A 16,988-nucleotide genomic window follows, 5' to 3' on the forward strand; every position below is an offset into this window, starting at 1 on the left:
GATGACCTTGAGCAAGTCACTGCCCCGCTCGGTGCCTCAGTTTCCCCATCTGTATGACCTAACCTCCTTTGTAAAGTGCTTTGAGATCTACTGATGAAAAGCACCTTGTAAGAGCTTGGGGGGTTATTAGTGGTCGTCATTGGGATGTTTTGAATCTTACTCTGACAGGGTGACAATGATTCCTGTGCACTCATCCCCACCCTGCATGTGGGAGGATGTGACAGTGGCACTTACTTCACGCAGACCCTCTGCACAGGCATGGCCATCCCCAAAAGGGATCGAAGCGCCGGTTCCCTTGGGAAACAGTGGAAGAGATTTTGGAAGTGGCTGAGATATTCCAAAGAGCCTAGGGCCACCTGGATGACCAAGCCCCATTTGTTTGAATGAGAAAAGGGCATGCAAATCCCTTCCTATGGTTCTGAAAGCCTCAGGCTGTGTCTGTAGGGCCCGACCCTCACTGAGGAGCAAGCAAGCAAGCATCGGCTGGCTGCTTTGATCAACAAGTGACAGGCACTAGTTGCAGGCACTAGTGACAGCCCTGCAAAAGAAGGAGCCAGCTCTTTACTGGTGAAACTGAAGATTCAACTAGGGTTATGTTCTGGCTCTGCTAGTACCAAACAAATTCCAATTGACTCTTGTGCAGCGCTTGAGGTGGTGCAACTACAAATGATCAATCCGCCTATTAATTCCTTAAATAACTGTAATAACGCTGAGGAGTTCTGGAGTTCTTTATGGATCTTGGGCCAGGTTCTGCTCAGTTACACCACTGTCAATCTGAAATAACCCCATCGACGTCACTCCTCATTTACACTGGTTTAAGGAGCAGAATTTGGTCTGTTAACCAGTTAATTCTCCCAACCCCCACCCTCCCCTTTAGCATGCAGAGAGTTACACGGTACCAAGACCGGGTTTAAACCCGTGTCCGTGGAAGGCTGGCGTTCCCCCAGGAGGCGCGGCCAATGTCAGCCATCTTGCATCCTACCCAAAAGCTTTTATCAGACTTTTCATGCCAATTTGCAAACGGCTAATCGAATAAGGCGAGGAATCATTTGCCGTCGCAGTTCAGACCCATCCAATCGGGAGGATCCAGGCGCTCTCCTCTGGGACGTTCACTTTAATAAGGACCATTTAATTTGCTCTTTGGCAGATTGCAGAACCTATTAAGGAAGTGGGGGGAGGGAAAGGAGAAGAAAAACAGAGAGACATTAAGCCCCACAGCCTCGGGGATTCTGCAAACGGATTACGACTCCATATGAACTCAGCAGGACTCCTTCACGGGCACCAAGAGACCCATTTAGTGCCAACATAAACCTGCCCCATTCAAGAGAGGGAGATTTCTGATGTCTCCATGAGGCAAGCAGGGTGGTTTGCATCCTGATTTCCCACAAACAGCCACTAGGTGGCAGATGTGCCTCTTCGAGGAGTGGCCCCTGTGTAGCAAGGGGGTGAATTCGCTCCTTTTGCCTGTTTATCTCTACAGTTCCCCCCATCCCTGGAAGGAAACAGGGACTGAACTCCCAGAGACCCGACAGCCACAGATTCCCCTTGTTCTCGAAAGCCCTCCAGGCTCAGGTGCCCAGGAAGATGCAGCAGTTTTGCAATGCCCTGGGGGAAGGCACTTCTCTCATCTCGCCTGGTCTCAGTGACCCTCCCTCCAGCTGAAGAGGTCTCTACCCGAGCCAGCAAACTCCATTCCAGGAATAAGTCCGGGAACCCCATTTTAGCCTCAGTCGGCATCCTGGACACTAAGCACCAATCAGCAGGTGCTACCCCGCCACCAGAGTTTGCTGGGGCTAGACTTCGATACTAAAAAGAACCCCCGGTTTGAACATCCTCGGATCCAGGAGGCCTTCACACTGGGCTCTGCATATCGCAGCTCAGGGGAAATGCTGGCTGGAACTGATGTTTAAAACCCGGCCTCGCACCGGTCCACCAAATACAGTTCCTGATCCAACGTAGAGGGTAGATTTTTCCAAGGAGCAAAGCCATCAGTGCTGTTGGGAACTGGCTTTAGACCTGTCCACCTGACCGGGCACTCCAAGCTGTGATCACCCTGGATACACATGCCAATTACATACCACAGAGTGCGTTTCGCAGCCAGCAAAGGGAATCCGGTGGTTGGGACCATTACAACAGGTGACCACGGACTGTCAAAGAACCTCTCTAGTCACGGCTTAATGTCATTTTTAGCCACCCTGCCCTCAATCTCAAATGGGCTTTTCCGTCCAACCATCCTGACCACCCGGTGATTTGCACAGCTGGGCACGTGGAAACTCGCTAAGCTCCCTGGAGCAAGGGGAATGAGTACAGAAGAGAGGCGATTCCCTACGAGTGGTATGATGCCAGCCATGCACAGAGGTGAGCGGGCACAGCAGGTGGCCGCACGCACTGGCTGCACTGTGTATACAGAGCAGACACCAGGGCAAGGAGGTGTTTTCCAGCTGGGTCTTTGGAGGGGAGGGAAGGAAGGGGTTAAGGGAAGTGACTTGGGTGCTGCAGCCACAGGCAACAGAGGCATGTGCAGAGATGGGCCCAGCTCTGGGAGTCACTTACTCTGCCTGGTGTGAGAAGGTGGTTAGTGCTGGGTTAGACACGGACAGCCACAGGGCTCATGCTGACAGGATTAGTCTAGACAGAAAGACCTGCAAGAAGAGAGCGCGTGAGGGGTATTGCAAGGTTCCTGCTGATACTCCCCGGTAGACCCTGCCTTTCCAGCAGCCTGGAGAACCCCCCACCCCAGCATGTGATGTAAGGAGCCTGCCCAGAGAGGAACACCCTGTTTCCAAGCCACCCACTCACTTTGCACCATCCTGAGTGGCTATTTGAGGAACCAGGTGGAGCTGGGGGCTTGGTCTGACGACTCACAAACCTGCTGTGGGCGCTCAGGCGCATTGTTACAAGGCTGGACCCAGCAGAGCAAAGCCTGCTAGCGGCATGTGAGTTCCAGGGATAGCACGTTTCTAGTCCGATGTTTTCCCGACCTCCCGTCCCCCATCCCGCAAAATGTTGCCTACTGGTGAGAGCGGGGGAATTGGGAGTCAGGACGCCTGGGTTCTGTTCTTGGCTCAGGAAGGGGAGTGAGGTCTGGTGATTGGGAGTCAGGACTCTGGGGTTCTAGTCTAGAGGGAGGTGGGTGTCGGCTGGGGGGTTAGAGCAGAAGATTTAAAATCAGGACTGGTGAGTTCCCCCTCCTGCGTTTGAAACGCCGTGTGAACTTGGCTAATTCACTTCACCTCTCTGTGCCACAAGGTCTTTAAATGGGGATAAAGATACACATCACAGGGGGCTCGGAAGCTTCCTTGGCCACGGAAAGGGATATCGACATGGACATTGCTCTGAGTGGGAGCTGGTGATTTAAAGGCTGACAGTGTTGGCAGGTGCTGTACTGATGCTACAGGTGCAAGGGGAGGGGGGATTCCGACAAACCCTTCCGTGCAGACAGCCCCAAGGGGTAGAAGAGCCCCTCCAAGGGTCTGGGTGCCCCCAGGGACTGGGACTATAGAATACCCACTACGCTTCCTTGTGTGCCACAGCCTTGCCCGGGTGCTCCCGGCTAGCCCAGTGTGCCCCAGAGCTGATCCCTGCAGCGCACGGTGTCTGTCTCCTCCATGCTGGTGCCCCAGGGGCAGGTCACTTTTCACCAGGCCTCCTCCACCGCCCAGGTGCTGCCCTCCCACGCCAGACCGCAGAGAGGAAAGGGGAGTCCTGGGACTCTTACCTGGGCAACGCTTTGCTCAGACAGAGGGCTGTCGTCCACCTAAAGGAAAGAAAAGGACAGGGAGGCTTAAGGAGGGAGATGGCTGGGGGAAGGGGATGGGAGCGAGGTGATGGATCAGACAGGGCACATGGGGGGCGCAGATCAGAGGGGCCCGGATAATTTATAGTGTGTTCATGGTGCAGGTGATGATGGCCAGGAGACAGAAACCAACCTGCGGCTTCCCAGGCTGCGCCTTTCTGAGCTGCAGCCTCTTGGCTTGGCTTGGCGGGAGGTGCAGGCTGGCAGCGAGGGCGGAAGCGTGGCTGGCCGTTCTGTGTAGGTGCAGCGTGGGGCTGGGCTGTGTGTGTGGGGGGGGAGATCACACAGGCTGGAGGGCAAGCTCCCCTCCACTAGATGTGATGGGGAAGCCCACCGGGGCAAGGCCCCACTTGGCCTCTGCTTTCAGCCTCTGCTAGGGTGCTGTGTGCCTGCACCACTCCCCAAGGGCGCTAGCTGGTCTGCGTGCGCCTTCACCTACAGCCAGGCCACCTGCTTTGGGATCCCATCACTACAAGGAAGCTAGGTAGATGCAGGCCTGGCTCAGCACTTGGATGGGGGACCCTGCATGAAACACCTGGCGAGATTTTTCAAAAGCACTTATAGAGACTTGGTTGCCCCATTCCTTAGCAAGCCCCTAAAGCCAATGCCTGAGCGTGACAGGGCGCTGAGCAGAAAGCTGCTTGGCCAACCCTCTGTCACTCCAGCTCCAATTAAGGGAGGTGAATTGGAGCTGGGTAGATCACCTGGCCCTGATTGGGGAACCTGGAACAGCTGCTGCCTCCTCAGGCTGGGGCTGGATGGAAGCCCCAGGGGAAGGCAGCCAGGGAGCTGGGAAGAGGAGTAGCTTGGCCCCACTCTCCTGCTGGCAGACAAGCAGAAAGGGATTGTGTGTATTGTGGTGAAACGGTGGTGGGAACACTCCTTGTAAAATAAAGCACCAGGTGAGCGCTGCAACAAAGGACTCTGAGTGACTTTCTCAGCCCAGCGGGGGGCAGGAGCCAGGTGGGCCCAGCAAGGACCCTGCTACACTGAGGCTAGGGTGAGCTATTCTCTGGAGGGTCAGACTTGGGGCGACACACAAACCTGAGGTCATTATGACTGTTTGCCAGCATTAAAGACTCGTAGGCACTTCGGGGCGTTAACCCCAATGTCCTGGCCTTGTTCCCAGTCAGGTGATTGTGTCCTGCCCATCTAAATTCCCTCTGTAGGTTCATCTGAATGAAACAGGCTGCACTTCCTGTTGTGCTATGCGGCTGTTAAAACAGCTGCCACGTTCCACCCCAGAGGTGGCTGCATTTCAGCCGTGGGTGGAGTGAACCCGGCAGAGCCCTCCCCTGCCTTATGGGGGTTTTATGAGATGAAGCACTTTGGGATCCTCAGACAGAGCCATGCACGACATTACAACGGTTATTCTCATTGGCCCACACACATGCACACTGCAAGAGAACCCATGATGAAGGTTCGCTCAGCTGTCCACGCTGCCCTGCAGTCCAGTGCTCAGCCCCCTGGAGCCCCTGGGTGTGACATCACGGCGGTGGAATGCTATTCTCCTTCCCAGCTGCCTGTGGCCATGCCGCTATCGGCCCAGGGCTTGTGTTACGCAAACACCAAGCGCGCCAGAGATAGCAGCGCCTCCCGTCACAGCTGTTTCCAACAATCTTGAGGGGAGCTGGATTAGGAAACGCCGATGCGGCTGGCGTGTCCGCTGTATTTGTTTACTCTGTTCTCAAACAGAACAACCACCTCCGCTCTGGCTAATGACATGCCCGGGCAGCTCTGGGCTCCCATGCTCCCATTGCATCAGTACAGATCAGTTGCTGTGGAAGAGGCAAGTCTTGCTTGGGACAGTTCTACTTCTCCCCTGTGCTTCCAATTTAGGCCCTGGTACAAGCACGGCAAGCGTAGCTCTGGACGTGCTCAGCGGACAGCGCACAGCTAATGTGACTCAGTGTGTTCACGTAGCACCATTTTCCCTGTGTGCCCTGTGTCAACCAGGCTGGATTTTCCACCCCTGCCATACAACAGAGCATGCTGGGAAACTCTGCTGGCTATCCCACAATGCCTTAGCTGTTGGTGCACAGGACTGCCCGTGCAGCGTGCTCTGGGATATCCTCCCAGCCAGAAGCCTAGGAGGCAGGACGACTGGTTAATTTGATTACATCTACTCAGTTAGACCATCCAACCTCCACTGCGGGACAACCATGTCAGAAGCTGGTAATGACCAGATAACCGCGTCATGGACAGAGTTGTTACACCGTAACCCCACAAGGTTCGGGACCCAGCTACGCCTTGACGTGAACTTTGTCCGGGGACAACCTCAGTACAAATGGGTATTGCCGAAACCTCCTTAGCAGGCAGCGAAATTCTCACTCTGTTAGCATTGGATCTCTCCTTGAGCCCAGAGTTCAAATGGGACAACCCCAGAAGCAAGCACACACGGCTACTCCAGGCTTGGAACGATCCAATTAGCCTCAATCCGTTTTGAAGGCGATTGATGTTTATTTAGGAAAACTTTGGGTTTTTTTACAATATTTTTATCAACAAACTCCGTCCTGGCAGGAAATAAATGTGGCTACTCCTTGTTAGTTAGTCAAAAGCTAGTAACAGTTGAGATGTGCAATAGGTTTGTTGATAAAAATCATGTGCTGTCGTTAATATTCCATAATGATACCTGTCAGATACCGGTGAAGGCAGCGGGAGACTCTAGTTCTCTATGAGAGTACGGTATCCTACGGGGAACATCTTAAAAAGCGCTCAAAGCCCAGCAGCTCTGTTTAGGTGCCTAAATGGGAGCTGTTGGGTGCTGGATCCATGTGAAAATCTGTCCCGTCCCGCGTCCTCTGTGTCAGTTTTGTTAAAGATTTGGGGAAGGAGGCAGAAACTGACAATGAATCATAATTACTAATGAAAACAGAATCTCTCCAAGCCTGACTGCCCACTCCAAAGTCACCCGTGGCATGCAGAAGAGGGTGTGACCTACCCAGCTAGCCCGCCAGAGCGCCCCATGGCCACGTAGCGGGGCCGCGTGTGACATGCTTAGAAGGAAGTGACCTCACACCTGCTTCCCAGCTGGCCGCTGCCTATTTGCCACCGCTGGCAGGCACGGATTCACTTTGCTTTGAGTTACTGGCGATGTAATCAAAGAGAACAAACCCGTACGCCGCCGGCTCCGAGACCGTCTGGGGTGGAGAGAGTTAAAGAGGGAGATTAAAGCAGAGGGCTCGAAGGGCAGAGAAATGAAGGGGAGCCGTGGGAAGCACTCACCCTGAAGTTCACCTTCTGGATCACTTGCTGAGGATCGCTCTCCAGAATCACCCTAGGACCAGGGGGAGCAATGGGATTTTCCAATCAGATCACAGCTCTCTTAAGGGTGCTTTCATGGTGCGTTTGCTCCCTGTTGCTACAAAATGGGACATGAGTTCTGAGCTGGGGCAAGGGGCCAGATGGACAGCTGTGGAAACTGACCCCTTCTCCTTGCCCTAGGAACGTGTACAGCATAGGCCCTAGCTTTTCCCTCCTCCCCACCAGCAAGCCTCAGCGCTGGTAGGGCACTGGACTGGGACTCAGGAGTTGTGGGTTCAATTCCTAGCTCTGCCACTGGCCTGCTGAGTGGTCATAGGCAGGTCACTTTCCCCTCTCTGTGCCTCAGTTTCCCCATCTGCAAAATGGGGGTGGTGATACTGCCCTCTTTTGCAAAGCACTTTGAGAGCTCTGGATAGCAAGGTGTGTGATGCAATAACCGGGTCGTGGTGCTAGCGGTGGGTGTGAAGTTCTGTTGTCTTGGCCTGTTCGGTACTCGGCTGACAAAGGGGTCGGCTAGCGCTGACAGTGGCTGTGGTTGGTCCACTGGGGGTTGGACTGAGACTTGCCAAACTCAGTTCATGTTGGCCATCAGCAGCCACCAGAGTAAAGGCTCTGGGTTACTACCGACATGGGCTAGATTTGAACTGGAGACCCAGAGACGAAATGTTCCCGCCCCAAGCCAGCAGCCGGGCCGCACCCAACACTGTACTGGGAACCCTGGCTCTGATGCCTCCCTCATCCTCCTGGGACCTTCAGACTTTTGGCCTCTCTCCCATCAGTGCTTGACTAGCCCGTCTGCCCTCTCCCTCTCTTCCCCGCCCCAGCTCCGAGCGAAGCCCCAGAGAGCAACTGCACACGGCGCCTCACCCCCCATCGACGATCTCATCCACCACGAGGAACGCCCCGTCCAGGTTGTCCAGCAGGGAGCGCTTCTCTACATTCTTCCTGAGGGCAAGACAGCATGAGCCGGTGAGAGTTTGGGACGCTCCGTACCACCAGCATTCAGACCCGGCACTGCTCCGGAGCACTGAGTCCCAGCACAGCTGCAGAGACCTCCCCCCACTCCCAGCCCCCTTTTTCCTCCCAGCAGAGTAATACCAGCTGCTCAGGAGACCAGAGGCCCTCATGTGTTGGGGAAAAGGTGCCGCTCGCTGTCTCATTCCAAGGCCCCGCAGCGGGAACTGGTCTCCAGCTCTATGGCATGCCTAGCATACGGGGGTCTCGTGCTGAGAGCAATCAGCTGGAAGCCAGGTCTCCTGGGTTCCCTTCCAGCAACAAGAGCAGGTGCGATCTAGATCTAGTGGTTACAGCACAGAATAGGAGTCAGGACTCCCGGGCGTCGCCACTGAGTGTCTAGGTGACCATGGGTGAGTCACTTTCCCGCTCCGTGCCTCAGTTTCCCCATCTGTAAAATGGAGAGCATAGCAGCCACTCCACAGAGGGCTGCTACTGAGGTATTCTGCTAGTGCCCATGGTGTGCTACGCACTGCCCGTACCCCTGGCTTTCAGGCTATGAGGCTTGATTCCTTCATGTGTGTAAAGGGCTTTGAGACCCTTGGGTGGAAGGGTTTGGGGCAAGGCAAAGTGCTGATGTTATCAGAGCCAGTTTGGGACCCTGGAGCCTGTCCCTGGGCAATCTCGCTAGACGGGATCGGGAGCTCTGGCCGTGGCCACGTACTCACCGTAACATGTGATTGAGGGAGTCGAAGAGACAGGTGAGAACTGCCACTAGCATCAGCTAAAGGAAGAGAAGGAGACATAGGTCAACACGGCACAGAGCTGCCCACAGGGACCTCCCCTCCACGCTTGCTCTCCCAGCAGCCCCTGGGTCTCGGGGTGCCTGACGGACCGCAATCCTATTACTGGCAGCTGGACAGAAAGCCATGGCTGCAGCGTCCGCGAGTCTCCTAGGAACAGGCTCATGCATTGGGACCCTGGGCACATCAGGGAAGAGGAGAGGTGAAGGGCCATCCATGTGCAGGGCCCGATGAGTGGGAACGGAGCGCCTCTCTCCCACAGTGGGGAGAGTGGGGAAAGAGAAGAAACTCCCAGCATGGAGCTGGCTCTCCCGCTCTGTTATCCTCTGGGAGGAGCGGGCCCCAGGGAGTTACCTCATTTTCCTGGGAACTCCCCACCACGTAGAAAAAGAGGTCGATGCTGCTTTTATAGACAATGGTTAGCCCCTCCAGAAAGGCGATCTCACCTGACACAATGGGAGGGAGGAGCGTTAGGCTGTCGCTGAGCACAGATCTCTGTAACCTAAGAACAGGCCGTCTAGACGGGAGATGGGACAGGAAGCCTGGCTCACCCCTACAGCAGGGTAGTGGGCAGAGCATCCACACCATGGGAGCATCAAATGTTTAAAGTTCCTGGTCGTCTCCTTTTGCCATCAACAGTCCAGTGTGCCCAGCATGGCAACGCTGGTTCTGATTTGCCAGCATGTGTCTGTGACGGCCCCAGTGCATTCTGGGACTCCTGAAGCCTCTCCACGTCTTTCAGGTTCCTACCCACCCATGGACGCACTATCGTAAATGGCACGGGGCTGAGCTAAAGCCCTCATCTCAGGTGTTGCAAGCTCCGCTTGTCAACCTCCTGGGCCAGCAGTTGTGTGACATGAGACGTTGTACAGACCTTGCCAGCGTCCTCGTACTATTTCTTTGGAGTGATCTGAGATGATCACCTCCAGGGTGTTCTCGTCAATAGTGTGACCCCTCCCTGGACTGCAATGCCCGTGGGAGAAAGATGTTATCACACAACCCAAGGGATGCACAACTGCTGACAAACTTCATGTAGCACCTAGTGATACAAACAGCCAGTGGCCTCCAGGAACATACAGGTAAACCCTCCTCTCCATCTTCTGGTCCCCTACCCAACGCTCAGCTACTTACTGTCAGTTTTGTGGGTTTTATTGAAAACGCTCCTCTCAAAGGTCTTCTGTTCTTTCGTGGATGGAAAGGTGTCGTCGTAGTACTGCAGGGGACGGGAACAAAGGAGTTAGTACAGCAGCCATGGGACCAACCAATGGGACAGGCAGAAAAAGGAAGGAGAACTTGGCTAGATGGAACCAATCATGGACAGAGAATCAATACAGAGACCCCAGAAAGGCTATCAATACTGACAGGCATGTTAAAGAACAGTTTGGAGTGGCTGGGAAATCGTCCCGTAAATAGGTTTGGGATCACTGTTTATCTCAGCAAGTCAAGGCCGCTTCATTGTCCCTCTTCAAATTCTTTCCTTAAAACTTGCCTGGGCAGTGGTGACCCCAAAACCTGGATATTGGATAGGTGTGATGAGATCGCTGCTCATCATGCCCGCCTGTACTGTACCTGTTATTCTGTATCCGTAAAAAGAACAGGAGGACTTGTGGCACCTTAGAGACTAACAGATTTATTTCAGCATAAGCTTTCGTGGGCTACAGCCCACTTCATCGAATGCATGCAGTGGAAAATACAGTAGGAAGATATGGAGTATGCCTTAGGGTGTCAACAATCCGGCCTGTGAACCTTGGGAGAGACCAGGTGGACGACCACTGGTGATGATGATAATAATAATACTGGGCATGATCTTGGGATAAGAACCTACCAAACCTCAGAGTGTAATCAATGTAATTAATACACAATCAATAGATCAGGCAACACCTATATACAGTTAAGTGTTAACACACACACAGACACACACAAATCATGGAACTAACATGACAGGAAGCAAACAAAACCCATCAGTCACTTGCTTTGCTGTCTCCATTCCTGCTACTGTTGGGGTACCCTTCTCCCATAGGTCACTATCAGATTAACTCAAGCTATTAGCATATACGTCAATTTAGTTACCATGGCATTCTTGTGGTCAGACATCTGCTGATGTTCCTAATGTAAAACATCCCAAACTGCTACAGACTAGCATCTTGTGGTTACCTGTCAGCAGTTCAGTCACTGCAGCAGCTTTCTCTCTTGTGGTAACTTACGATCTAGGGTTAGCTGCTAAGCTATTGTCTTACAGGCCTTGTAGGCTCATGAGGTTGCTGCCTTATCTAGCAAGTACCTACAGGGCACACATGCCTCATGGAGGAACTGTGTTTTGAGGAGGTCTACTGGCCCAGGTCAGTGGCAGTCTTCCAGGTGCTGGGAGATGAGCATGGGGACATTACAATCACAGGACCCAATCCTGCAACTGGATCTGTGCTTAGCATGCGTCCCAGCTACAGTTAGCAAAAAGCTTCTGAGAGATGGGTGAGTGTGATCACCCCCATTTTATTCATGGGAGAAACTGAGGCACAGAGAGGTGAAATGACTTGCCCAAGGCCACACAGTGCCAAGAATAGAACCCAGGAGTCCTGGCGGGTGCCCTCTATGCTGACCCATATGGCCAAGGACGTAACTTTTGCCCAGGTAGCTTTATACATCTAAACGCACGCCAGGCTGCGGCACAAGAGAAATTAACCTTGTGTAGAAGGGCAGAGGCCGCCATAAAGCCATGATGCCCCTGGCTTTGCTGCTCACCCCACAGGAGCGTCTTCCCCAGCTTGCTGGGACACCAGAGACCTGGGGTTAGGATTTTCTTCTAGGGCAGGTGGGCGGCATTTACCTTGGCTAAGAGTCGCTGTCCATCATTGTCCAAGATGAATATGGCCTTGACTGTGTAGAGGGAAGGCTCCTGAAACTGACACAAGGACAGCGTGAAGCCAGAGGCTGCATCTAGCAGCCCCCAAGGTATGTCCAGAACCCAGGTGCCACCCGTGCCCCAAGACTGGGTCTGCAACCCCGCCCCCCATCCCAGAGTGACCCCTTGAGCAGGGCTGCCCGGGGGGGGCAAGTGGGGCAATTTGCCCCAGAGGGGCCCCCACGAGAATACAGTATTCTATAGTATTGCAAGTTTTTTTAATGGAAGGGGCCCCCAAAATTGCTTTGCCCCAGGCCCCCTGAACCCTCTGGGCAGCCCTGCCCTTGAGCCTGAAATGGGGCCACAGCACCATTTCCTCCCAGTGAAAGCGCCCAGAAAGCCTGGCCCTCTCTGCGCCTGGCCTTGTTCTGATTCACTTCCAGCCCTGTGAAGCCAAAGGCCCCGCTCCAGGCCGGAGCCCCAGGCCCAGGGCCAGAGGGGATTTGAGGCCAAGGGGTGATCTGCGAAAGGGTCCAACCAAACCCAAGTTCTGTCATGCACTGACTGCTTCAGAGTCCAAGTCCAAGTGTACCACAGAACCTGGGCCGAGAGGACTGAGATGGGCCTGGCTCCAGAATCAGAGCTGGACTGGGACGGTTCACAGGGACCTGGCACCAGAACCAGAGCTGAGAGAGGGGCCTGGCACCGGCACCTGGACTGGGACGGTTCACAAGGACCTGGCACCGGAACCAGAGCTGAGAGAGGGGCCTGGCACCGGAACCTGGACTGGGACGGTTCACAAGGACCTGGCACCAGAACCAGAGCCGAGAGAGGGGCCTGGCACCAGAACCTGGCCCGGGGCGGTTCACAGGGACCTGGCACCAGAACCAGAGCCAAGAGAGGGGCCTGGCACCAGCACCTGGACTGGGACGGTTCACAGGGACCTGGCTCCAGAACCAGAGCTGAGAGAAGGGCCTGGCCCCGGAACCTGGCCTGGGACGGTTCACAAGGACCTGGCACCAGAACCAGAGCCGAGAGAGGGGCCTGGCACCAGAACCTGGCCTGGGACGGTTCACAGGGACCTGGCACCGGAACCAGAGCTGAGAGAGGGGCCTGGCACCAGAACCAGAGCTGAGAGAGGGGCCTGGCACTGGAACCTGGACTGGGACGGTTCTTAAGGAGCTGGCACCGGCACCTGGACTGGGGCGGTTCACAAGCACCTGGCACCAGAACCAGAGCCGAGAGAGGGGCCTGGCCCCGGAACCTGGCCTGGGACGGTTCACAGGGACCTGGCTCCAGGCCCCCTGAGAACAGCGGCTGCAGCAGGCTCCCCTCCAGCCCCCTGGCACTGCCCTTTTCCCCAGCGCTTCCCCCTTTGCCCCCATCTCTTCGGCCCCAGGGGCTCTGCCTCCTGGGACTCCCCGCACCGGGGTCTCCCCCTGCAACCTCCCGGAACCGCCCCGGCTCTGCCCCCGGAGCTCCCAGCGCAGAAAGTTTCGCCCGGCGGCCGGGAAGTTGGCGGAGCCCCCGGGCCCGGGGCAGGGGAGCCGCCCGCGCTCCCGTCCCCGCAGCCCCCCGTACCAGCAGCCTCGTGGGGTCCATGGCTCCCGCGGCCGCTGCAGCTGCCCGCTCCCCGCCGCTTCCGCCCCCCGGGGCAGCCCCCTCGGGGTGCTGACGTGGCCGGGCCTCGGCCCGCTGCATCCCGCTGCACGGATCGCTCGGCCGGGCCGCTCCGCCCCATGCACCGCGGGGGGGTTGGGGGGCAGCCGCGCCGCGCCCCCTGGGAGCTGTGCGAAGGGCGTAGCGGGGGGGGGCTGCAGTCCTGGGGGGCTGGGCTGCCCTCTCCACTGGATCATCTAAGGAGAGCTCCCCCCCAGGGCAACCGGCACTAACGGGGGGTCCCCCCCCCAACTGGGATCCCTCCACCCGCAATAGGAGACAGCCTGCCCCCACCCCAACAGCCTTCCAATAATGAGGGGGGGCTCGTAGCTAAAATCAGGAGTCTCTCCCGCACCCACCACACTCAGAAATAATGGAGGGACCTAGGGTACCCCCCCAATACATTAACCTGTCTCCTCTACAGTCAGCAATGGGGGGGGGGGGGAGAAAAGTGGGGGAGGGCTAGTCCCTCAATGGGCTCCACCCTGCACTAATAGGAAGGATCTGGGGGGACCCCAGGGCAGCCTGCAGCAGTGTGGGTGATCTGGAGAGCTGCCCCCCACCAAAAAATAACAGGGAAGATGGGAGGATCTGGTGGTTCAGGTGAGTCCATGTAGTGATGTATGTGTCGCCTGGGCTTGCAGGCAGGCAGACGGTGAAGGCCTGGCAGATGGCCCACAGGTGTGTCTACGTGGGGGCTCTTTGCAGGAGCCGTGGGAAGACAAGGATTATAGCTCCACTGTGGAAGAGCTCCCAGCTAACCCGATCCCTAGATCCGGTGGCTCAAACTCAGGGGGCCGCTGTGTCCCCTGTGGATGGGAGCCATGGAAACATCAGAAGAATCCAGGGCAGAGAGAGTGGGTGGGTGTGTCTGTGTATACTCACAGCCGGACCCAGGAACAGGCTGGGATTGGCACAGGAGAGAAATAGGCTTGTAAGTGAATGAGTGAGAAACAGGGAGCTAATAGCTGAGGAGCAGGAACCAGGCTGGCTGGAGAGGACTGGGGGCTGCATCAAGGTTTTATGGGGTTCTGCGTGGTCAATTGTGTGATGTCTCAGGCAGGCATCTACTCTGAGCTGGGGCTTCGGGTTATGAGAACTTAAGTGGTGGTGATCAGAAGGTTTAGTGACTGGTGAAAGTGATCTCTCTAATCACCCAGTATCTGAGTGCTGCCTTTTGGGTGGAGGGCACTTGTCATCAGGAGTCAGATGGGACAAGAGAGATCACGGCTTTTCTGGAATAGCTCCACGGGGAAGCCTCTGTTTCTCTCCCTCCTTCCTGCATCCTGAGGGTCTGGAGAGCGCAGTCTCTATGGGATGGCATGTGTTGCACATGCCTCTGGAAGTAGCTCTGATTCCTGTGGAGCAGGTTGTTGGGCTGGACCGAGTAGGCGGGTGTACATCTGAAAGGGGAATTAGATCAGGTGCAGTAGCCTCAAGGGCAATCATTTTCAGTGTGGTCTGTGCTGCGTTCACAGCATTTGCCTTTGGCACTGATGCAGAAGAAGCAGCAGACACACTAACGTTAATCCTTTCTTTGCCGGTCCTCGACGGCACCTGTTGTCCTGCCATCGACCATCAAATATTACAGAGGACACATTCCTGTACTCCCACCAATTCTCTCTCAGCTTCCTTCTCTGGGCCCCGCTCTAAGACTCACACCTCTGTGCTCTTTGGTGTGCGGCTGAATAGCCAGGTACAGCCTAACACACCCCTGCACACCACACTCTCTCTTTTGCCATTAGGTAATTCAAGTCTCATTACTCATCCCGACGCTGCTGAAATGGTGTAACCAGGTTGCTTGCTAGATTTCTCAATGACTCACAGAAATGCCACCTGTTTTACTTCCTTGTTTGCTGTCACCTTTGGGATTGCAGGCAAGTGATGAGATGGAAGGAGACAGACTCCTGCACTGGTGACTGGGGGACAGATCCTCTAAAGTTCCCAGCATGTTGGGTGCTGAGGGTCAGAGTAGGGGGCTGCTGAAAAGCTGGCCCTGAGGACTGGGGGATGGGCTCTTTTGCAAATTTGTGGCCGATATTTTGACCTTTCAGCTTTGAACTTTTGAAGCTGTTATAGTGAATTTCCAATAATGCCTGTGCCCCCACGAGAGACGAATCCTGCAGACTTTTGCTGAGGCTTCACTCCCAGTGCTGTCTCTGGGAGTTCTGCCCGAGCGAGGACTGTAGGATTCACCCCCATCTTTAAAAAATGCCCAGCCAGAAGTCTTCTCTGTGGAGGAAAAGCTCTTTCCTCCCCTCCAGTAAGTTTCCCTTTTATATCTCACAGTGATTGGGACCATTCTCTTGTACCTAGAATCATAGAAATGTTGGGCTGGAAGAAATCTGAAGAAGACATCTAACCCATCCCCCCGCAGGCAGGCTTCAATAACCCTAGGCCATCCCTGACAGGGGTTTGTCCAATCTGTTCTTAAAACCCACCAGTGATGGGGATTCTACAACCTCCCTTGGAAGCTGAGTCCAGAGCTTCACTACCCTGGGAGCTAGAAAGTGTTTCTTAATATTTAACCTAAATCTTCCTTGCTGCAGATCAAGCTGATCCCTTGTCGTATCCTCACTGGGCATGGAGAACAACTGATCGCTGTCCTTGTCACATCGCGACTGCACTGTGTACCCAAGTCTTTATTTGTGTATGAGTCACCCGCTGCAATGAGTTCCCATCCACGACATAGGTCATCACTGGGGATTGAATGCAAGAATCTCTGGAATAAATGCACAGACTTCTACCACTTGAGCTAAAGGAGTAAAGCCATTAACTGGCAGCAACAGTAGGCTCTTATCCTCGTATGTAGGCCACTGAACCGGTAGGTTATACTAGCCCCTTTCATAGTCAGATTCAGAAAACAGTATCTAAAATAGCCTCACAGCGCCCCGGTGAATTAGGTAGGTACCATTGTCCCCCGGAAGAGTCAGTGACAGAGGCAGAATTAGAGGTTTAGGCTCCCAGTTCCCATCACGTTACAGCCTTTAAGCCCTGTAACACTGGAATTTATTGGGCCAAGTTCAGTTTAGGTAAATGAGTGCAAGCTCCATGGAAGGCAATGGTCCTGGGCTTGCATATGCATGATCTGAATCTGGCGCCATGTCTTCGGAGCTGTTTTAGTCAAACCCAGGGCAGCCCCGCCATTGTCGTGAGGCCTAATGAACTTGCTAAAGATACTGATGTTAGACACAGAGGGTCCAGTTGTCTGGATCGGTTTGGAAACTGATGGGAAAGTTTGGGGCCCCGGGGAAATATTGCAGGGTGGGAGACTCCAGGCTTGAAGGGTTAAAAAGGACAATGGAAAGGTTTTAACCTGTGTGTGTCAGTCTGTGTGCGCGCGCGTGCTGGGAATGGGTTGATTCGCTTTAAAAAATACCACTGCATTCGGCGCGGCGTTTGAATAAAGGGGACAAGCCACCAGCAATAAACGACATCACTTCACCCCTCCGGCGGAACTACGCTTTTGGTCTGTTCCATTCTGTCCTGTGCTATAGAGGTTCTTCTACTGCTCATCACTGTAGGATCCGAGCGCCTTCCCGTTACATCATTGAGCATCGTGACCACGCGTGCATCGTGGCCTTTCCTCTCCCTGCCTCTTCCCAGGGGCAGGAGCGTGTCAGCGGAGTCTCATATCGTGGCTGGGTTTGGTTTTGTTTGGAAAATAGACACG

At 54.9% G+C, this 16,988-nt stretch overlaps 1 protein-coding gene across 6 annotated transcripts; it reads right to left on the reverse strand.

The window, feature by feature from the left end:
* Positions 1–712: 712 nt before the first annotated feature.
* Positions 713–13,403, reverse strand: COPZ2 (COPI coat complex subunit zeta 2). Of its 6 annotated transcripts, none has more exons than XM_044999212.1 (10): positions 13,238–13,401; positions 11,642–11,716; positions 9,949–10,030; positions 9,172–9,263; positions 8,743–8,798; positions 7,928–8,005; positions 7,022–7,073; positions 6,911–6,936; positions 3,719–3,757; positions 713–1,157 (listed from the first exon to the last, which is right to left on the reverse strand). In XM_044999212.1, exons 1-10 carry the CDS (start codon positions 13,355–13,357, stop codon positions 1,115–1,117), a joined length of 663 nt encoding a protein of 220 aa, XP_044855147.1. In that variant the 5' UTR covers positions 13,358–13,401; the 3' UTR covers positions 713–1,114. The 6 variants fall into 6 exon arrangements, 2 of the variants coding, with proteins under 2 accessions (XP_044855147.1, XP_044855146.1); XR_006575298.1 differs by having other exon boundaries at positions 6,816–6,936; positions 11,642–11,710; positions 13,238–13,403; XR_006575296.1 differs by having other exon boundaries at positions 6,816–6,936; positions 13,238–13,400.
* Between the last annotated feature and the right edge of the window lie 3,585 nt (positions 13,404–16,988).

This window comes from Mauremys mutica, chromosome 25, assembly GCF_020497125.1.
Source record: "Mauremys mutica isolate MM-2020 ecotype Southern chromosome 25, ASM2049712v1, whole genome shotgun sequence".
Taxonomy (NCBI): Eukaryota; Metazoa; Chordata; order Testudines; family Geoemydidae; genus Mauremys; species Mauremys mutica.